At 44.5% G+C, this 22,867-nt stretch overlaps 1 protein-coding gene across 1 annotated transcript in view; it reads right to left on the bottom strand.

The window, feature by feature from the left end:
• Nucleotides 1-745: 745 nt before the first annotated feature.
• ANTXR1 (ANTXR cell adhesion molecule 1) overlaps nucleotides 746-22,867 on the bottom strand; it is a 179,000-nt gene continuing 156,878 nt past the window's right edge. Inside the window, exon 18 of the mRNA XM_084615065.1 lies at nucleotides 746-6,912. Within this exon, the coding sequence (XP_084471191.1) occupies nucleotides 6,640-6,912 (273 nt within the window). The 3' untranslated portion in view covers nucleotides 746-6,639. The remainder of the gene's footprint in view (nucleotides 6,913-22,867) is intronic.

The raw sequence follows: 22,867 nt of genomic DNA, 5'->3' as shown, positions 1-22,867 counted from the left end.
AGAACATTTGCATGTTCCCAGCAAATTCAGTTCTGGCAACAAGACAGATGGAGAGACAGATCTGGCAAAGAATGTTGTGGCTTGTCAATTTGCAAGCTCCTATTTGCACACCGTGTGCGAGGAGGGCCCCAATTCAGCAAAATGCTTCGGCTCGTTACTTAACTCCCATTGAATACGTCTACAGTGCAAAGGGAGGTTCGACTGTAGCATAAGTAAGCACACCCACTCTAACTTTAATCTAGTGTTGACATGGTTGGCATAGGCTTTAGTACAGGTCAGCTGCCTGAATACAAGCCCGCCAGGGACCCTGCGTATGTACTGGGGTTACTGGCCCATGCTGAAGTCTGTGCTATCATGTCTACACTTTTCAGAGTAGCAGCCGTGTCTACACTGCCATTGTTACCCACACTAGGTCGATTTAAAGCTAGAGTGCGCAGGCAAGCCCACCTTCAATTGCAGTGTAGACATACTCATTGAGGTCGACGGGACTCAAGCACATCCTTAAATTTAAGCCTGTGCTTACATGGTTTGCTGGATTGGGGCCTTGGTCATGCTGCTTATGTGTCCATCTTCATCAATCTCCCTTCATTTCCTCCATGGAAGGAAATATTCTATTAGAAACCCACAATAGCAGAACACCAGTATTCCACACTGAGGAAAGGGAAGTTTTACATGGAGCAGGTTCTCCTGCTTTTCTCCTAGTGCGTTCACCTTTGTCTAGTAAACAAAACATATGGAAACAGGCTTGAATTAGTGTAGTTCTTTAATAATAACCTCAAGATCAGCAAGGGTAATGACTGAATTTAACAAATGACACATGCAACAAACACAGGGAGTAGAACATCATCATTTAAACCTGGCTTAACTGTCCCCTTCCAACCAGTCCTGGGATATCAACACTGAAGTCAATATCGATCTATAAAGCATGTTTCCTTTCCACTGCTGCATCATCCCCAGCTATTAGCAGTATTCTTGACTCGAACACTGCTCGAGTTCTCAAAGAAACTAGGCAGCCCCCCCACTCCAACTCCCCATCATCTAAATGATGACAAAACATGTTTTGACACGACATGGAGTATCTGGAGAATTTGGAAGATCACAAGGCTAATCTGAACAAAGGCTTCAAATTACAGCCAGCAGCAGCTTGGAACTTTTCAGCATTTTGTAATGTTCTTAATCCTCATCAAATGCTACTGCATATTTCTTTCAGGCTGTTGGACACAGATTGACGTAGAGCATTGCATATAAAAAATGTACATGAATAAAGAATAATATAAGCCCCGGGCCTGAGTGTCCTAGTCAGAGCAAATCACTCAGAGCTGTTCATTGCGATCAACACCAATTCTATTACGTCTATATTTCTGCATGTGCAAGTGGTAAAAAGGATACAAAAAATGAAACCCTAATTCCTGTTGAAATTGCAGGGCAGATGTTTCACCATTCAGCTTCTTCCTTTTGTTCTGTAATGAACATTTGCCTCCAAATGGCTAGCTTGGAACGACAGCTTTGTAATATGTATAACAGGAAAGTTCTATTGGGAGAGGATACATAGGGTACCATATGTCTGTATACAGTACACCAGTTCATTCAACCTTGTTTGCATAGCATTAATTGTCACTGGAAGGCGTTGTGAAATTACGGCCAACGTTCTCAAACCTGGTTGCCTAAAGTTTCATAAGCCTGGTCAACACTACAAAGTTAGGCTAATGCAGCTACATCGCTCAGGGGTGTGGAAAATCCACACCCCTGAGCAATGTAGTTAAATCATCCTAACCCCAGTGCAGACAGAGGTAGGTGGACAGAAGAATTCTTCTATCAACCTAGCTACTGCCTCTCAGGGAGGTGACGGGAGAAGCCCTCCCATCAGAATTGGCAGTACCACTGTAGCATTTCGAGTGTAGACGAGTTCATAGATTCCAAGGCCACACAGGACCACTGTGATCATCTAGTCTGACCTCCTGCCTCACACAAGCCAGAGAACTTCCCCAAAATAGTTCCCACAGAAGATCTTTTATAGAAACATCCAACCTTGATTTAAAAATGGTCAGTGATGGAGAATCCACCACAATCCTTGGTCAATTGTTCCGTGAGTTAATTACCCTCCCTGTTAATTACTCTCATCATTATGAATTCCCACCTTATTGTCAGCCTGAATTTCTCCAGCTTCCCTTTCCAGCCACCTTTCTCTGCTCGGCCCCTAACTCCACCTCAACAAAAGGAGTCCGCTTTTCTTTCTCAAAAGTGCCGTGCACTTGTGGCTCCCCTTGATTTCAATGAGGTTGGTGGGGGCTCAGCACCTTGGGAACTCAGCTCGCTTCTACTAAAGTGCCCAAATATAAAAGTAGGAGCCTAACTTTAGGCACACAAGTTCGATGGGTTTGGGGCCAAGCCTCAGCTGACGTCAATCAGCATAGTCCCACTCAGTTGAAGATATGTCCTTTTGGTCTGAATTTCCATTCAGATTCTGGCTCTGGCAAAGGTGCCTTCACTTCCCTGCCCTCTCTCTCCACCCCCCACACCGTAGTTATTTCTTTTTCTCTCTTCATATTAATGCAATACAATGAAATTTAGATATGAGCGCAGCGACCCGGGTGGTTCCCCGTGGCCTGATTTTTCATAAATTCACAGGTTCTAAAGTCAGAAGGGGACCTTTCCAGTCATCTAGTCTGACCCTCTAGGGGCCTACCACAGGCAGCAGAATTTCACTCGGTCACTTCTGCATCAAACCCATCATTTCTGCCTGAGCTAAAGCATAACTTTAGGAAAGACATCCCATCTTCTAGTGATGGAGAACCCGTCATGTCCCTAAGTAAACTGTTCTAATGGTTAATTGCCCACACTGTTAAAAATGCGTGCCTTATTTCTAGTCTGAATTTGTCTAGCCTCAGTTTCCTGCCATTGGATTTTGTTATGCTTTTGTCTGCTAGATTATGTTTCGTACACCACATGCTGGCTAATACATAAAAGGACTCCATGCTTGTAAACCTAAACTGGCCCTTTATTAAGAGAACTGGCCCTTTATTTACAGGGATGCTGAAACTGCAGCTAGCATTCCAGCCACTTGCACACAGGCTGACTTCCTGAAGCCTTCTCTGAACACTTCCTTCCTGCAATCTGTGCTCCTGCCTCCAAGTTTCATGCAGGTTGCTACAGATTAAAGACCCATCTGCTATCAGAAACTTTCTCCCCTTTGGGAAAGGTCATTTCAGAGCTTTGCTGTTTAGGATCATCTCTTTGGGAACTTAGGGCCACGCATTTGAAGGAGCACGTGTCTGAAAAGAACAGTGCACCTAGATGTTTTGCACCTGCTGAAAGCCTCGTCAGAACACACAAATGGGCACAAAGGTCAGCGTTTGCCATGTCGCTTTCAATTTAGTACATGCACCTATTGCATCCCCAGAAAACGTGGCCGTGGTCCTGTGCCTGTTGAAGTCAATTGAAGAACTTCCATTGACTTCAGTGGCACCAGGCTCCAAAGCTGCATAATTGTGCACACATAGGTTGATTTTAAATACAACACTGGAGGTAAATTCTGCTAGCCAACATCTGCCCTGGTTTTGCTGAGTACATTTTACATGGTCAGGGTCTGCTGAAAACAAGTAACTTTGATTGCCCGTGGGCACTCAGATTCTATGTCCAGTTAATAACCAGCATGTTCAATGTCTAGTAAATAACTGGTCAATAACCAGTTAATGATTCTGTGTTCAGTTAATAAAAAATAGCCCTTTGCTTATCACTATACATACCCACTGCAGTATGGCTATAGACTACCCTAGATCCATGTACATGACTCCCATTCAGCAGATCGAGGGGCGTATGTAGCCCATAGTCCTTGTAGTTCAATTAATGCTATGTAAAGCAGGTATTCGTCACTACAGGAAATATTTGTACATTTATAAAAAGCAATACAAACATAAAGAACAAAAATACAACAAGCACAGCTTGATACAATAACATGCCATGAAATATCATTGGCTTTATAATAATTTACTACAACTTGAAAAATGTTCTTTTATCCACACTGGATAGGAAATGCTTCCATCTAACATATGGTAAGCATGCAATAACAATATATACAACAACAATTTGGAGTTTGCTTTTACTCATGAGAAGGATTGTAGTACAGGGATACATTAAAATTATTTTTTGGGGGCCTGATCGAGCTTTTCTGTTACTCTGTTTAAGTTTGGTTTTTTGGGGTTTTTTCCCTCTTAAATTGTGGTAAAGAATTTTTTATAGGAATCTGCAAACACTACTTTTAGTCCAAGAGTAGTAAAACTCATTTATTTTCCCCAGCAATTGTTCTGATTTACTGGTTGACACGACAAAAATATATTCTTAATGTCATTTGGTTAAAAAATAATTTTCTTTCCAAACTTTTTTGTATCGTTGAGGATTTGTTAAGAGAAATACCTAGCAATCCTGCAGGACATTATTACACTATTCCCAGTTATTACACTTTCCATCTTCAGCTATTTAACTAGATGGCATCCATCTCAAGGGGAAGTCCAACCAAACCTTTGCAGGGCTTTCCAAGATTTCCAGTCCCACTTGACAATCCTAACGTCATCTTGTTGAACCGACCAGTACCTGCTACAGTCTGAGTAGCATCTAACCCAGTGAATGTCAAAAGTGGGGCCTGCTCTGTGCTGCCTGCAGACAAAACAGTTGTGATGGTGGATACATCGGCCCTTTCACAGAACAGCCCGCACATGGCTGCAGACCTCAGAGCCATTGTGATCCCTGTATGAAGTTATTTGTTTCATATGACATAAGACACACTGACCAAAGGGTTAGTGAGTGCCAACTGGGATGAATCTGAGCCCGATAGAAAGGGACTGTTTATAAAGGTCCCGAACAAAAGATATCCCAGTTCATTCCTTGACTCGGTCTTTATCTTTATATCTGTTCTGTTCCTCTTTCTTGTATAGCCTTTTCCCCTGGAAAAGCAATATTTCCAACAACACGAGTAACTACTTGGCAAAGCGTATCTGTGGTTGAAACCACTTGCTTTATATGAGTATGAAAACTCTTTGACAGTCATAGAACTGTAGCTACAAAGATGATTTGTCTTTATGACGTGGCAATTTCCAGGGAGATATTCATGTCATGGGAGCTGATCGTAAAAGTAAACTGGGGGGGGCGGAGGTTTGACTTTAATCTTGATCTTATCTATTTCTAGCACTGTGTTACAAAGGCAGGTGCTCAGGAAGTTTACTATAGGTTAAAACATGTACATACGCAGTATTGTAAACTACGGGGGGAGGGTCCCACTGGGAAAAAGAAAAAAAGAAGGAGAAAACATGGAGAAATGCAGCCAGTGCATTTCTTGGAAGACTGATTCCCATCTCAGGCAACTTTGTGCATGACTTCGCCTTGGCCAACAACTGATAATGGAAGTGACAAGAGCAAAGTGTAGCCGCACTGTGTCCCTTTGACAAAGTGTATGGGAGACATCCAGTGCTTATTCAGGAAAGGAAAACAAAAATCAAAGCAGAGAAGTTGGTAAGGCAGAAGAAGGCAATTTACAAACAAAAAAGGCAGTGGTGAGATTCTGTGAAACTGATGACAATAACAGGATTTAAGGAGCCTAAGGGGATCGCAGTTTTTTAAAAAAACTTAATAGAACCAACCACTCATTCCCACTTCAGCTGTTTCAGAAACTTTCATTTTAAAATGGAAACGGTCCCTGAATTACTCTGCTGCACTCATCAGACAGGTGCCGTTAGCTAAGAGTAGCGTAATGACTCTTCTTACAACCTTCTCTTCCACAGGTTCCTTTGCTCAGTGGTCTCCGGACCCCTACTGCCTGCTGAAAACTTTGAACGCTGATCTTTCATTAACTCTTCCTCTTCAGGTGTGGGGTTGGAGCCCTCCTGTGGGTTTTCTTTTTATTTTACACGTAATTCATTTTTCTAGTAGTACTTTGGCCTCGTTCACCCACACTTCCACATAACAACATACACAAATCCATAAGCCTGACACCTACTCCAACACCCTCCTGGGAACTAAAGGATGATGGCCCCATTCATTCTCTAGAACAAAGTCCGTTGGGATGGCTGCTTTTTTTTTTTTTCCAGATTAAAAATCAAAGGTCTAACACTCCTCGTTATATTATCCTGCTGTTTACAGGTGTGTGAGAATAATCAGCTTTCCATATTAATCTGAAGCACTGCAACGAGAAGAGAACTCACGCAGTCATGGCAAAGTAGTCCATTGTGATGTCCACATGGTCTGTAGGAAGCTTTCAGCTGTGCCCTTCACCGTGGAGGATTGCCCTGTGGTCTCTGAATTTTCTAAGAGCTAGTCTAATTTCCAATTTCTTCCAGGATCACTGTGGTAACTCACAGAGGATGGGAGGGGGCAAGAACCTCGCTGAAGCGAACATTAGTGATTGATGTTTCTCCAGTGGCCTCATTTTTGCAGCCCCTGGATTTTGTCTCCTTGCTCGTTTGGCGACGCTTGATGCATTGTGGGATTATATATAAATAGATAAAAAGACTAATAAGTGGTTTGTTCTATTGTCACCCATTTCAGAATGTAAAGGCCTCCTATAACCCCCCCAAGACAGGTTTGTTACAGTACTGCTGAAAGAACCCTCCGAATGCTTCTGGAAGAGAGAGGGACAAGGTTGAACCCCTAGACGGAAGGGCGGGGGGGGGGCCTGGAGGGAGGAGGGGCTCGGTTGGGGGCCGGGGCCTGGGGAGGCGGGGGCAGTGGAGGGAGAGTGGATGATGGGGATGGGGTGGGAGGAGTGGGAGAACTGGGAGGAGGTGGGGTATAGATTGGGGCAGGGGGTGGAGGGTTGTAGATCGGGGCAGGGGGTGGAGAAGAGGGTGGGTGTGCGTGGTTGAGTGGGTATTTCGGCAGTGCCTCAGCATTCTTCACTCGGGTGAAATTGATACAGCGGCCCTAAAAGAGAAACAAAAAGGTTATTGAGCGTGGCGATGATGTAGGAGCCGAGGCCAGGCTGGTGGTGAAGTGGTACTCCTACTCACAAATCAGCCATCTACGTTTATTTTTCTGGGTGCACAGTCGGAGTCAAGGCCCCTTTATGGGCCAGATTCTTAACCCAATCCTTGTGGCTGCTCTGAGAAACCCAAAAGGGTTCACATCTGGAGTGAACCGTGCAGTAGCAAATGCAAGTTGACTAATCATGGATGGACCAGCCCCACATCTGTAACTCCAGCTTGCGTGGTATTGTGAAAGTGCACACAGAACCATCCTTGCGACCACTGCTCGCTGATTCTATTGCAGCCAGCATGTGTCTATAGCCAGCAGTCATAGCCTATGAGATCCTGTGAAGGGACATGAACAGGACCCTACCAAATTCATGGTCCATTTTCATAAATTTCACGGTCATAGCATTTTAAAAATCTTGAATTTCATATAATTTATAATTCATATAATTTCATATAATTCAGATAATGAAATCTTAAATTTCACAGTGTCATAAGAAAATATGAATATGTATTTTAAAAATGGCAACATAAAAACATGTAAAGCCCTTAAGCCACCATTTCTCAAACAGGGGGTCGCAAGTCTATTGGAGGGGGCGTGACAGAATTGGCACCCTTCCTTCTGCGCTGTCTTCAGAACTGGGCGACCGGAAAGCAGCAGCTGCTGGCCGGGTGCCCCGCTCTGAAGGCAGGGGTGTACTTTTGAATACTTTTACCTTCTAGTAAAGAGTAAAATCACACAAAAGACCAGATTTCACGGTTTGTGACACATTTTCCATGGGCGTGAATTTGGTAGGGCCTTAGACATGAATGTCAGCCAGGGTCGAGGCACCAGTGGTTAGAATGCCAGCATGGCAAAGGAGTACTACGGCTTTGTATTTGAGGAGGATGAACTGTTCCTTCCCACAACGCCTGCCTCATGGCCACAGAGTTTGGCAAGACCAACCTGGCTATATTGATGACTATGGCTGGATATCTAGATAATCAGGCATATCAACTAATCTGGAGGTGTCTCTGCAGGCTCTTGGGACAGTTAGCCTTATGATCAACTCAGTCCACTCATGCAGCCATCTGTGCTAACAGTGGTTCATTCTAGCTGTCCAGGTATGTGCATGACTACTATCACCCTAGGATCTCACTTGCCCTCCATGAAAACAGATGCAGCCCTATTCAAATACTACACAGATGTCCTACAGTTTCGTACCAGACATTTGCTTATGAGTTCAGGCATGCTTTTTCCCAACACATCCAAAGGATGGGAAATAATCAGTGCAATTTTTCAGCAGTGGACCAATAACTCCAGTAAGAATTCCCCTACAATGTAATCCAGAGGGAAGACAGCTGTGAGAGTGACAGCCAGATTCAGCTGTCAGATATTGCTAGAAGTGTATCCACCCCCCACCACATCTGTACACACAGGGGCTAGAGACCGTGGGTGGCAAGCCTCTGAGATTACACTTGAATTTACAATCAGTGCCATTGTGTGATGTAATAGATTTTGCACAACTGCTCTCATTTTAGCAGAGTTAAGGCAAAATTCTCACCTTCAGAGTTTGTCTTTGGAGTATATTCCGCTGACAGATCTGCCACAGGTAACAATGGAACCTACTGACCCTGCTGCAGAATACAAGTGATTCCCAATCTGAGTCCTCTGATCCCACAGAGACGAGCCCAGGAGAAGAAATGGGCTGAGAAGTCAAATCATGGATTCAACAATATGGCCAGACTGAGGCACGAGTCAGCTCTCAAAATCAGGAGATAGCTTCAAAATCATGAGAGGGATATATTTGGGGGTTTTATATTTGCCTTCTGCTTTCTGAGCCTTTAGGATACATTTGGGTTACATCTTCAAGCTTTTATCTGCAACCAGGAGGGCTAGAAACGAACTTTTAAAAAAATGAAAGTTAAGAGTCTCATGCAATCACCTGACTCCAGCAGCTGGGGCTTTAAGAAAAACACCAAATATCACACGACTCATGATAAAATCTCAAGAACTGGCAACAATGGTTCATGCTTCCCCTTTCCTGCTGCTGTTAGAATTCTGGCTCAGAATTTTAGCAATGTCCCCCCCGACCTTTGGCTGATACAAAACTCCAGAGCCAACCCCCCTCCCCATGCTTGAAATCTGGAATTTGCATCTTGCATCTATATCAAATATTCTTCACTCATGTCCTGCTTCTAACTATTTATCAACTAGACAGGAGAGGGAGTATTATTTACCAAAACTAGTTGCTTGTACTGTATCCTTCCTGAAAGAGACAAACTGTTAAGTAGAATGTCTCCTTAGCCTGCTGCCGATGTGAAGCCAAAAAACTGCTTTCTGTAACGCTGCTATAAAAATGGTGCTAAGTTACAGTTTGTTATGTATTTTAAACAAAACCTTTGCCCTCTAAGCTGTTTAGCTTTTTCTAATAATTTCCACCTGTGAATGATCCCACAGTAAATTCTCTACTGTCGGAATCCAAGTTATTATATTACAGGCTCATTCTTCCAGATATGAACTCATACAAAGAGACACTGGAGGGCTTCTGAGCCCACAGTTTTTTTTCCATTTAGGGTGTTGGTGTGTGGGGAGGTCTGGGAGGTGAGGGGGGCTGGGGGGTGTTTTGCTTTTTCTGGTTCCTTTTTCAAAGTAAATGTTAGTGCTGGTGAAAAGATGCCAAACAGAACAATGATCCCAGGCAGAGGGGAGTGGTTCCAACGCACAGGAATGTGGTGGGATTTGAGGCAACTACATTAGGAGCGCTGAACCCTCTCTGTGCCATGGGGTAGTCTTATTATACCCATTTTACAGACAAGTAATCTGTGAAAGAGGAATTATAAACAGCTTGTCCATACCATCACATCACATTGCTGATAAAAAGAGATTAGAATCCAGCCATCCTGATTCTCAGTCCGCCACCCTAAACACTAGACACCACTGAATCCCAAAAACCAAATGCAAGCAAGCTACATGGAAGTTTTGCATCAGATGTCCCTCCACTCCAGACGCTTTGCATTTTTTAAATACTAATGGCCTGTTTTTCCAAAGTGCTGAGCTGGGTCTCATGCTCTGGTGCCATGGACCTTTTGCAGCCATTTACACAAGGGGTCAGTGGTGGTGAATGCTACCAGATGAGATTGGGCCACATGTGGTGCCAAGTTTCAGAGTAACAGCCGTGGTAGTCTGTATTCGCAAAAAGAAAAGGAGTACTTGTGGCACCTTAGAGACTAACCAATTTATTTGAGCATGAGCTTTCGTGAGCTACAGCTCACTTCATCGGATGCATACCGTGGAAACTGCAGCAGATATTATATACACACAGAGATCATGAAACAATACCTCCTCCCACCCCACTGTCCTGCTGGTAATAGCTTATCTAAAGTGATCATCAAGTTGGGCCATTTCCAGCACAAATCCAGGTTTTCTCACCCTCCACCCCCCTACACACAAACTCACTCTCCTGCTGGTAATAGCCCATCCAAAGTGACAACTCTCTTCACAATGTGCATGATAATCAAGGTGGGCCATTTCCTGCACAAATCCAGGTTCTCTCACCCCCTCACCCCCCTCCAAAAACCACACACACAAACTCACTCTCCTGCTGGTAAAAGCTCATCCAAAGTGACCACTCTCCCTACAATGTGCATGCACATTGTAGGGAGAGTGGTCACTTTGGATGAGCTATTACCAGCAGGAGAGTGAGTTTGTGTGTGTATGGGGGTGGGGGGGTGAGAAAACCTGGATTTGTGCTGGAAATGGCCCACCTTGATTATCATGCACATTGTGAAGAGAGTTGTCACTTTGGATGGGCTATTACCAGCAGGAGAGTGAGTTTGTGTGTAGGGGGGTGGAGGGTGAGAAAACCTGGATTTGTGCTGGAAATGGCCCAACTTGATGATCACTTTAGATAAGCTATTACCAGCAGGACAGTGGGGTGGGAGGAGGTATTGTTTCATGATCTCTGTGTGTATATAATATCTGCTGCAGTTTCCACGGTATGCATCCGATGAAGTGAGCTGTAGTTCACGAAAGCTCATGCTCAAATAAATTGGTTAGTCTCTAAGGTGCCACAAGTACTCCTTTTCATGTGGTGCCAAGTTGCCACTGGGGACAGTCTGGTCCAATGGGAGGATTGGGTGCTTAGCACCTTAGGCAATCAGGCTGTAGCTTTTAATTCAGTGGTAATTGTTTGATTCGTTGCATCGGCATAGGCAGCCAGATGGTGTGTCTATTTCAACAACTGCTGGGTTTGTCTCTTTAATTTCGATGCCTTCTAGTGGGTAGCTGGATATACATGTACCAACAATAAATCAGAAATAAAATGTTCCATTTCCTCCCTCCTCCTGCTCCGACGGCAGGCTAGAAAGGCTGCAAGATAGGATTTGATGGACTATGGAGGCTGAGGGGAGAAGACTGATGTGAAAATAGCTTCAGACAGCTTCTATGCAAGGGCGCTGCCAAAGATATCATCATTGTTTGTAGATATTAAGAAACAGCTGTCTGAATCTTAGACGAGCAGTAGAGGAAAGTGGATACTGCTCTGAAATTATAAAATACCCTGCATGGCCTGCGGTTGAGGACAGGCTGTTTTGTGTGAACAGAGGTCATCTAAAGAAAAAGGGGTTGCAGAAACACTGTCTTGCACATATAGTGTACACCCCGAGGGTACTCTAAACTGTGTCATGGCTGCAATGGCCATCTGTCAGTAAGAGACTGGTGAAGCTTGCCAGGCTCTGGCCAGGCCCTTTTGGCAGAACCCCTAGCTACCTGTTGTAATCGACTAGGCGGCCCCGTTGCTTTTCTTGAACGGTGGGTCTGAGAAGTGAGCCATCAGTGCACAGTGTTTTAAACTAGTTCCCACTAACATGCCTGTATTCATGCCTGTTCTCAAATGTGACCCTGTTTAGACTTGCACGACAGCATTACAGTATACAAGGAGCCCTCTTTCCCCTCTACTCTGCCCCATGCGTTGTCATTAAGGCTCCATTTACGCTATGAGCTGGGGGGGGGGGTGGGGGTGATTCCCAGCTCGCATACATATGCTCTGTGCTAGCTTTGATCGAGCGAGCATGCTAAAAATAGCAGTGTAACCGTGGTAGCATGGGCAGCATCAGGATGGGATAGCTGCCCCGAGTCTGCATCCAGGGGATTCAGGGGGATTTGTATTCGGGGCGGCTAGCAACGGTGCCCATGCTACAGTGGCTACACGACTATTTTTGGTGGGTGAGCTCAGTGACAGCGAGCGCGAGTATGTCTATGCGAGCTGGGAATCATGCCCCTTCCTCCACCGGGAAGGCGGAGCCTTCGGATATGTTTACACTTCAAGCTGAAGTGTGGAGGAGATATACCCACGCTAGCTCTGATGGCGCCAGCATGCTCAAAATAGAGCGTAGCAGCAGCGGTGCAAGCGGTGGGAGGAGCTAGCTGTCCTGAGCCCGGGCCCGTCCGAGACACTAGACACATGCTCCGGGCGGCTAATCTCCCGCACAGCCATGGACCCATTCTACTTGTAGCGTGCTAGCTTGATCAGCTTGATGCCTCCAGCTTGAAACGGAGACATACCCTTACATCTGTGCCACCAGGGCGTGAGACACTGCTCTTCTGATCTGGTGGCATTTCCTGCCCACTTTGCACAGAAATAAATGACAGCATGCGGTTTAGGGCAATGGAGAATGGGGCCCGATATTTATAAGACCTGCCCCTGGATACAAGTAAACCTGGGACGTTACTCTGAAAGATTGCACTCCCTTTTGCAAAGATCTTCGCTGCATCTGTGACACTGGCTAACAAAGGGGCATCAGATGATAAAGCAGCAGAAGCTTTTGAATCGAGGATGCCAGGCATGCCCCAGTCTTAAATCACAGTGTCCTTGGTTTTATTTTCTCTCTGCGGGTTGGTGGCTCATCTTTAACATTGTTTTAATGCACTTTGCTGCAATTTTAAGTAAATACTGTGGGACAGGCCTGCTGAGTGAGTGAAAGTCTGAACCCAAGATTAACCAATTTTCTTCAGGAAAAAAACCCCATTAGAATGTTTTCCTTGTGCTGGTTCCATGTCTCCTGCAATGTAACTTTAGCAGCTTCAGACTATCACTTGCACGCTCTTTGTTTATTTTCTTTATTTATGTTGAAGTATTTATTTTTTTAAAAATGGGAAACTGGGCCAGAAAATAATGGGTTGTGATTATTATTTTGCCCGAAGAGTTTGGCGATGTTATAGTTTTGTGGATCCGACTACAACACAAATTGCATTGTGGATCAGGACACTGTTGACATCAGATATTCTTTTGGATCAAGTGGGGTCAAGTCCAGACCCAGGGCTTGGGTCCTAAAAGCCATTTTGTTTCTTTGCCAGTTCAGCACTAGATGGTCGTTTTACAGAGAAGAACTCAATCCTAGGAGAAGCATAATTCCCTCCCTGATTCCTCCATGCTCTGGGGAGAGGGAAAGGGGGGTGGAGGGGAGGGAAGGAAGTTGGCTACTAGCCTATACCAGTCAGAAATGACTTCCTCCTCTGTGATACCTGGTACCTTGGGTGGGCAGAGTCATGGTTCCACCCACTCTCTGCTCACGTACTCTGGGGAACCGTGGGCCTGAAGCCTTCACAGCTGCGCCAAAGATCTGGGGAGGCTGCGCAGAGACCCAGGGAGGGTTCCTACTTCCCCGGGGTCCCATGTGGGTGAGTCCAAATGATAATTGAACCCTGATCAACTTTGCAATTAGAGCCAGTTGAAAAACAGAATAACGTTTTCCACACAAATTTCATCCTGTTTCCCCACCACCACCACCTGAAAGTTTGAATTTTGAACCCTTCCACCCAGGTTTATTTGCCTATGTAAGTTGAGCAGCTCCTCTTGCTCCAAACCGCGAGTTAAGAGGCCAAATTCACAGGCAATGTGGTATCAGTTGACTCCCTTAAACTTTCTCATGGCCACTTACTGATATGGGAGTGTCTGTGTTGGAATACCGTAGTCCTTTAAAACCCACAGCCCTTTTCATAATTGTAGGGATGTTACCCCAACACATGCGAGCAAAATTCTAATACAGGTCATTGTATCTGGCCTAGTTAAAGTCTCCCCGGAGTCTCAGTCAGGTATGGGCTGCTTATTCCTTTTGTGTCCTAAATTACTGCCCTGTGCTGTTGGACACGTGCTGCACTGAACCCCTGTGGTGGCTGCCATCCCATGGAGGAGGAAGCCATCTTGGCATATCCCTTACCTACCTCATAAGCATGTGAGGCTTACTTAGTTGTCCGGAAAGTGCTTCAGACTCTTCCAATGAAAGTTGCTATAGAAGTACCGGGTATTATAATACAGTCATCAACAGCAGCAAATTAGGATACAGCAGATGGGACTTTCAAATGGTTCCTGCACTGGCCTAGAAGTTTTATTGACTTCGTTGGGGAGCAGATCATAGACTATCAGGGTTGGAAGGGACTTCAGGAGGTCATCTAGTCCAACCCCCTGCTCAAAGCAGGACCAATCCCCAACTAAATCATCCCAGCCAGGGCTTTGTCAAGCCTGACCTTAAAAACCTCAAAGGAAGGAGATTCCACCACCTCCCTAGGTAACACATTCCAATGTTTCACCACCCTCCTAGTGAGAAAGTTTTTCCTAATATCCAACCTAAACCTCCCCCACTGCAACTTGAGACCATTACTCCTCGTTCTGTCATCTGCCACCACTGAGAACAGTCTAGATCCATCCTCTTTGGAACCCCATTCAGGTAGTTGAAAGCAGCTATCAAATCTGCCCTCATTCTTCTCTTCTGCAGACTAAATCATCCCAGTCCTCTCAGTCTCTCCTCATAACTCATGTGCTCCCGTCCCCTAATCATTTTTGTTGCCCTCCGCTGGATTCTTTCCAATTTTTCCTCATCCTCCTTATAGTGTGGGGCCCAAAACTGGACACAGTACTCCAGATGAGGCCTCACCAATGCCGAATAAAGGGGAATGATCACATCCCTCGATCTGCTGGCAATGCTCCTGCTTATGCAGCCTCAAATGCCATTAGCCCTTCTTGGCAACGAGGGCACACTGCTGACTCATATCCAGCTTCTCGTCCATGGTAACCCCTAGTTCTTTTCTGCAGAACTGCTGCCTAGCCGTTTGGTCCCTAATCTGTAGCAGTGCATGGGATTCTTCCATCCTAAGTGATCACTTCTGAACATCCTAGCCCATGTGTCTTTCAATGCAGAGTTGGCTCTCGACAGCAGTGCCAAAGCACTAGGGCTAACTTTGTCTTGAGTCATGACTTTTTTGTGTGTGTGGCTCTCATTCCAGTTTCTGATCAGCTACCCCAGTGTAAACATGAAGTACCTCCAGTGACTTCTGCAGACTTTAGATTTGAAATGGCATAAAGGAGATCAGAATCTCCGCTCAGAATGTCTGTGAAGCCACATGACATCACCATGGAGGGAACAGAAATCAGGCTGAGGCAGGCTGACAATATATTTTCATATCATAGCTGGAATACTGTCTCAGTACAGAAGACAGCATCCCTGGGATCTCAGATGAGCTGCTTATACCATTGCATGCCGAAGCATTCTGGGGCAGCCCCGGTGTGATTCAATAAACGCTAAGTACTGACAATGAGGAGTCCTTGTGGCACCTTAGAGACTAACAAATTTATTTGGGCATAAGCTTTCGTGGGCTACAACCCACTTCATCAGTCCTGAAGTCCTGTTGCTCTTAATGCCACGTGTACCGCTGCTTTCCGTGTGCTCTTCATCATGCTGCACGACTGCCTGCTAGTTTAGAGAGGCAGGGTTGTCTTGGGTTCTCAGTTTTGAACTGAGAGTTGGCATTTAACTCCTGTGTGCTAATCCTAGCTCCACCATGAACTCACCATGTGACCTTGGGCAACTCACCTGCACCTTTCTGTGGGCCAGATCACTGGCCTGCTTAGGGTCCCTTTGGAGCAGCAGCTGCACCAAGCATAAAGACCCAGCCTCATCTATCAAATAGCTACCTACTAGTTTCTTGGGCCCCAATTCAGCAGAGCACTTTAGCATGAGCTTAACTTTAAGAGGGTGCTTAAGTAGATCTCTGTTCAGCAAAGTGTTTGTTAACGCTGGGATTTTCAAATGAGCCGAAGAGAAGCTAGGGGTGTTGAGCACCTAACTCCCTTAGGCTCCATTGAAAATCCCAGTATTAATAAGCACTTCGCTTAATACAGATGGATTTAAGCATGTGCTCCAGTGTTTTGCCTGAGGGTATGTCTACACTGCAATCATGGAGTGTGACTTTAGCCCATTCTGAGCTAGCCTTCATCTACTTAGCCCAGGTCCTGGAGCAGTGAAGCTGAATAATTACCCGGGGTTCCAAGCAGGCTTGTACAGCGCATGTTGAAGCATGTGCTGGCACGACTTACTGCTCCAGGACCTGAGCTAGTTAATATTTGCCCTATGCCTTGACTGTGTAAAGCACTAGGGAGCATGGTCCTGGATTTGGTGAAGTCGTACAGAAAGACTAAGGAGCGAAAGCAAAGAACCCCGGCAAATTTAGGCTAGAACGTGCTTTCATTTTGAGACCCAGCAGCCATGTTCTCAATATGGACCGATGCCTGCTGAATTCATGAATAAAGGCAGAATGATATGCATGAGCTTCAGCTGTGTAAACACAACAACAATAAATGCTTCGGCTTTGCAAAACTGTATGAAAGGGAGCTAAGTCAGCAGAAATACCCCCCATGAGTACGGTGGGAGGTGGAAGGAAAATGGTAACAGATGCTGATGTCATTTACTCATCTGAATATGAGTGACTTTGTAAGCTGCTGTTTCCTGTCTAAAGAGCATTTATAATTACGCAGGAGGACTTGCGGCTAGATCTGCTAGTCTCATTGGTATTCTATTCATGCAGGCATCAAATTATGAAAGTTGAGATTGTTTTTAAAAGTTGAGACTTTTCCTTTTTGCCAGTCACTTCATATTTCTAGATCTTATTTCTCATGCAGATCTGGAGGTCTTTATTCAGAGATAATCCCAACACGATGACTCAGATTAATCCCGGGTATAATTCAACTGACTTCAGTGGATGGGTTTGCATGGGTACCTGACCAAGGTGACCACAACTAGACTTTCAAAATGTAATTAAAATGCAAACTTAACCCCGTGGAGATTATTTCAAGAAATGGACTCTATTATTAATAATGTTCTGCATTTCTATCACACTTTGGATTCAGAGAGCAACAATAAAACACAGCCATCTCTAGGGGGGTGGGCAGCAACCTGCCAGTCCACAACATGCTCAGTGGGATGGAGAAAGGAAAATTTCAAACAGTGATCTCTTACAGAAAGTATCAGGAGTATTTATGGCCTGATTTCAGAGGTTAGTTGTGGGTACTCACCACCACAGAAGATCAGGATATGCAGAGTGGATTTAAGGTATCAAATGAAAGATCCTTGTAACCTTGTGCTACTTAACAACAAAGCTAAGTATGTCCATTTCTCTGTTTCAGAGACCAGCAGAATTAAATTAATTCTCATGGGCAATGAGTGATTTCATGGTTATGGAACACTCAAATTTCAGCCTCTTTTTGATCTCAGTTACACCCATCTAAATCAGAAATGACTCCACAGAAGCCTATGAGGTACAGTGGTATAAAATCTCATAACAATCACAAACCCCAGTGCTCCTAATATACCACACCAGATAATAGATTACAGCTTGGGTGGGGAACGGTTTTCTCATCCTGTGAAAATGTTCATGATTCCAAAAAATTTCCAAACCCAAATCAGAATTCTTTTTTTAAATCTTTAAAATCTTTTGTGAACTAAAAAACAAAATGAAATGGTGGTGGTGGTGGTGGTGGGGTTATTGAGACATTTTGTTCTGATAATTTTGAAAAGTTTCATTTCAGTGTTGACCATTTTTTTTATATTTGGTCTTATTACATTAATTAACTGACATTTCAAAATGAGAAGTCATTTTGAACCAGGAAAGCAGAATGTGTTGTTTCTGAAATGTCAAAATGTCCAATTTTGACAATTTCAAAACTTTTTATTTCCAAACATTTTTCAAGTTGAGACATTCATGAAAACCTACCTTTCACCTTGGCACGTTTCGATTTTGACAAATCGGCACTTTTTTAAAGGAAAAGACGGCTGAAAAATTCCTGGCCAGCTCTATAATAACTACCACCTTTATAATAGATCCTCTTAAGGATTTGACCTCACTCCCTGAAATGCAGTAGAAGTCTCTGAAAAGCATAGAATAAGTATCTGCTAACATGCATGCATTCCATGGACTCTCTCTCTAGTGGTCTAATATCTGAGAAAATATATGTGGTGCTCCTACAAATGGCTGCTGGAGAATTGTTTTTCAGCTCAGGTACTGGAGTTTATTTGATCTCAGAAGGTACTTAGTTCAAGTCCCATTAAAGACCTATTCCACATGTCCCTTATGTGTTCTGTGATCCTAACTTTAAAGCTCAATCCTCCCATCCCTTAATAAAAGGATAAAGACTTGGCCATGTCCTTAGCTGGTATAAACAGATGCTCAGTTGACTGCATCCATTTACACCAGGTGATCACTGGGTGAAATGGACAACTTCACAATGTTGTACTATTTCCTTTGCTGTTTGAATCAGCAGTTCTCTGTGTAATGAATTGGGTGCTGACTGTCCACACTTACTGATACCATATTGTGGATAACTCTGCAATGCATCCAGCGTGAATGGAGGGCAGAAATATAGCCCAGGCTTGCTCCTTATTCCAAGTGAATGAACAGGCTGAGGAAGTTCTTTGTGTGTCTCACTGGAGAAGAGAACTCATTGTTTGAAATTTCTCTCACCATGGCTGTGATTGGGAAAAGCCAGATGGCAGTTTTCATCCCAGAATGGATTTTGGCTCTTTTTGCAGCTGCATAGAAGATGGAGAAGCCAATATCTCCCAGGGAAGGAACTGTCAGATCGAACGACAAGGAGAAGTCTGGGGAAAATTACCATCCTATTTCACAAGAGAGCTGGAGAATGTTTTAACAGTGCTGACCGGGGGGGTGGAGGTGGTCTGTGATGGTGGGAAATGCTGCTTCGACCAAATAGCTGGATGTTAAAATAAACACGGCTTCCAGTTTGCATTTAACAATCTGATAATGGACACAGAAGCGCTGAGGTTTGTGCTTCCCTGAGTGTCACCACAAGCCAAGCAGGGGGTTATTTAATCCTATAGCACGGGATGGCATGGCTGCCTCCAATGGAACGGTAGGATAAGCAACACACAAAGACCCACTAGCACCGAGAATAGTGGGGTCCTGCTCCATGAGTGGGGCTGCTGGGCACCACCTCCATACAAATAAATAAATAAATAATGATACCCTGGTTCTTAGTCATTTCAACTGGTAAATTGTTTGGATGGAGATTGATGGATCTATCGATCAATCTATACCCATACACCCCAACATCTATCAATCTATCTACCTACCTACTTACATTGGTGTCCATCACCATAATATTTGACTGCTTCCCACACGTAAAAACAGTATAAGGCAGCACAGTTCTACCACATTAATTATTATTTATTTTCTCTATGATGATGGTGGATCTCACCCACATGCTCAGGGTCTAACTGAAAGCCCTATTTCGGGTTGGGAAGGCATTTTTCCCCCCAGTCAGATTGGCAGAGACCTTGGGTTGGGATTTTTTTTGTTTTTGTTTTTTGCCTTCCTCTGTAGCATGGGGCATGGGTTACTTGCTGGTTTGAACTAGAGGTAACGGTGGATTCTTTGTAACTTGAAGTCTTTAAATCAAGATTTGAGGACTCCAGTAACTCAGCCAGAGGTTAGGGGGTCTGTTACAGGAGTGGGTGAATGAAGTTCTGTGGCCTGTGATGTGCAGGAGGTCAGGCAAGATGATCATGATGATCACTTCTGGCCTTAAAGTCTAAGAGTATTTGGTCTGAATATGAAATCCACCCTTATTTTCCCCTCCAGACAACTATGTAGGTGAACTCCTCTTCGACAGACAGCGCCTCTCTCAGTGCAAAGCACAGCCCTCAGGAGGACCAGCCACTCCTTTATTGAGTTCTTCATTTTGGGGGGATTTGTATTGCAATAGCACCTAGGCATCTATGAATCTATGCTGTACAGAGGCACCCAACTGAAATCAGGGCCCCTTTGTGCTAGGTACTCTATATACTCATAGTAAGAGAGAGCCCCTGCCCTGAAGGGCTTAAAATGAAAATAGAGAAGATAGACACAGGGTGGGAGAAAGGGAGTATTATTATTCCCATTTTACAGATGGGGAACTGAGGCACTGGGATTAAATGTTTGTACAGCACCTATCCCGTTGAGATCCTGGTCTGTCACTAGGACTCTACAGTAATATAAATAATAAATAATAAGAAGCGACTTGTTCAAGCCTACAGTAGGAGTCTCTGGCAGGGACAGGAACTTAGCCCGTGTCTCCTCAGTCCCACAGCAGTGCCTCAAACACAAGACTGCCTTTTATCATACCAGGAAAAGCTTATAAGTACCTCAGCAACATGGCTTTGAATATAAGAGGAGCAAATTCCATCTGTGTTTCTAGCAGGGAGACAGTAGTTACACCGGCATAGTTTATGAACCTAGATAACAAGCCTTGAGTTAAAGTTAAAGCCTTGTCAACTACTTGGCTATGTTTTATTTCCCTTTCCGCAGCTGCAATGCTTCAGGGGACAGAATCACAGCTGAGCCTTAGAAGAGACAACTGAAGTAATACGGATACATATTAAGGTCAGAAATTCAGTCAGGTCAGCAAAAATGGAGGTGGTAATTCCCTCTAGTGTTTCATGATTGTTTTTCTAGACAGCGTTGCTTTCAGGCACAGGGCAGTCTGAATTCCTCTGCTTGTAGCATTCTTGCGCCTTCCCTTTTTCTGCTAGGTGCTGTGGCATTGAACCAGCCAGCACTGCATCAGAATAGCAAAGTACTCAGACGCTCCCATAAAAAGCGAGGAAGTCTCCTTTTAAGAGACAACTGCCTCACCCAACAAGCCCTCAGCATGCAGAACACCTGGAAGGTATATGGAGGGAGGATTTGCTTGACCAAGACTTTTGTTTGTCACTCACAGTCCTGTTAATAGTGCATTGCTGCTAGCATGTGTGTGTGTAGAGGTCCGTGCGGAAGCAGCTGAGAATTAAACCGGACTCTGTGGAGGCTCAGCGGGTTATTGGTGTCTCCACATTTGGTCACAATCTCTCTTCTTTAATAAGAGAACATGTGTTCACCTGGCTGGAAAGCATAAAAATCGTGAATGCTCCATCCAAATAATGGCACCATAATTGACACTTTTACAGCACCTTGGTCCAAGGGTCTCAAAGCTCTGTGCAACCTTGGGCACATCACCTGACGTCTCTGTTGACCCTCCCATGCTGTATCTGCCTTGTGTATTTGGACTCTTAAACGCCTGGGGGCAGCGGCTGCCATTTATTCCGTTTGTATACAGCACCTGGCACAATGGGACCCAAAATCTTTGCTGGGCCTTCCAGGCACTCCCGTAATAAAAACAATAATAGCAGGATCTTCCTCCACCCCCTTACTATAAATGCTACACTCTGCGGTCCTGATCCTGCACTCTGAGCTGCGCAGTCAGACTCTTACACGCATGTGGTATCTCATTGGGTGGGGCTCTGCATAGACATAAGCGCCCATCCGTGTGGATTAGCATGGGGCCTTCTGTAATATTGACTTTAAACACTACAGTTCACCACGGCATGGCTTGGGCCATTGCTCTGAAATGCTGTCGTATTTTTCTCTCCCCTCCACTATCTTACCGTATTGGGTCCCATCACCGTAGTATCTATGTGTTTACATTTGGGTTGTCACCTTTTTTAGTATCTGCCTTGCTATCTATTATTCCAGCTGTTTTAGATGATGTTCATACAGCTGCACAAATAGAAAGTTAATTTGGGAAAGGGAAGTAGCCTGAAAGCATGTAAAGTTATGTGCTTTCCGTGGTAATAACCTGATAAGGTTGAAGAGCAAGAGCAAGAGAAAGATAAAATACATTTTTCTTAAGTAGAGATGAAATGTGTTTCTCTGTTTGCCCTGGTTTTATATCAACCTGGAAATAACCACCTGGAAAAACACCAACTTCTTAAGATCATAACATAGTGGGACTGGCTTCTGTGTTCCTGAGTTTTTGAAGAGATATTTGAAAAGGTTTGATCTTAACTCCATTTTTCAGGGTTTATTAATTATTAAAGCTTTTCATAATCAATATTCCCTATTACTCTGTTGGATGGAAGAAAGAAAGAAAGAAAGAAAGAAAGAAAGAAAGAAAGAAAGAAAGAAAGAAAGAGGCAAGCTATAGAAATGTGATTTGATTTCTGGTTTCAGAACCAAGCACAGAAAGTTGTTGGATCTACCGGTCATGAAATGAACATAGGCAGGTGTTAAATAGATGCAACCCTTATTGCCCATTTCTGGAAACAGATAATTGACTAGAATGTAGCTAACATTAAAAGCTGTTCACGTACATTGAGAAGGTTGAGGGAATCCTAGGCTAAATTGTATGGGCAAAAAACTCTTCCCCTGGATCCACACTTTGGAGCTCCGTTGCTTGATTTGAACTCAGTCCATGAGTGGAACTTCCACAAACATCTCTGGGAGCGAAGCATGGGGGCAGTACAATCAAGATTCAGTGGATCCAAAAGCAGCACAGTGTCCCCAGACCCTAGGGTGGCCAATTGACATTTTTCTTGGCTACCAGACCTGTAAGAAGAAATCTTGCCACCTCCTCTGCAGCTGCAGAGAGCCTTTTCTGCAGCAAATCCAGCGCAGTTCTGCTGCAGAGGGAGGGGGGGTCACAAGGCCGGGAGCCTTTGCGGACGGTGCTCAACAGAGTTCCTCTTTACAGAGGCACTGAAGTGGGGATACTGGGCATGGACTGGAGTAGGTGGGTGGCTACGCTGGCAAGAGAGCACAACCAGAGGAGATGCTATTACTGGAC

The sequence above is a fragment of the Lepidochelys olivacea genome (assembly GCF_965140295.1).
Source record: "Lepidochelys olivacea isolate rLepOli2 genome assembly, chromosome: 26".
Taxonomy (NCBI): Eukaryota; Metazoa; Chordata; order Testudines; family Cheloniidae; genus Lepidochelys; species Lepidochelys olivacea.
Note: the sequence above shows the minus strand (reverse complement) of the source record. Positions and strands in the feature narration are given on the sequence as shown.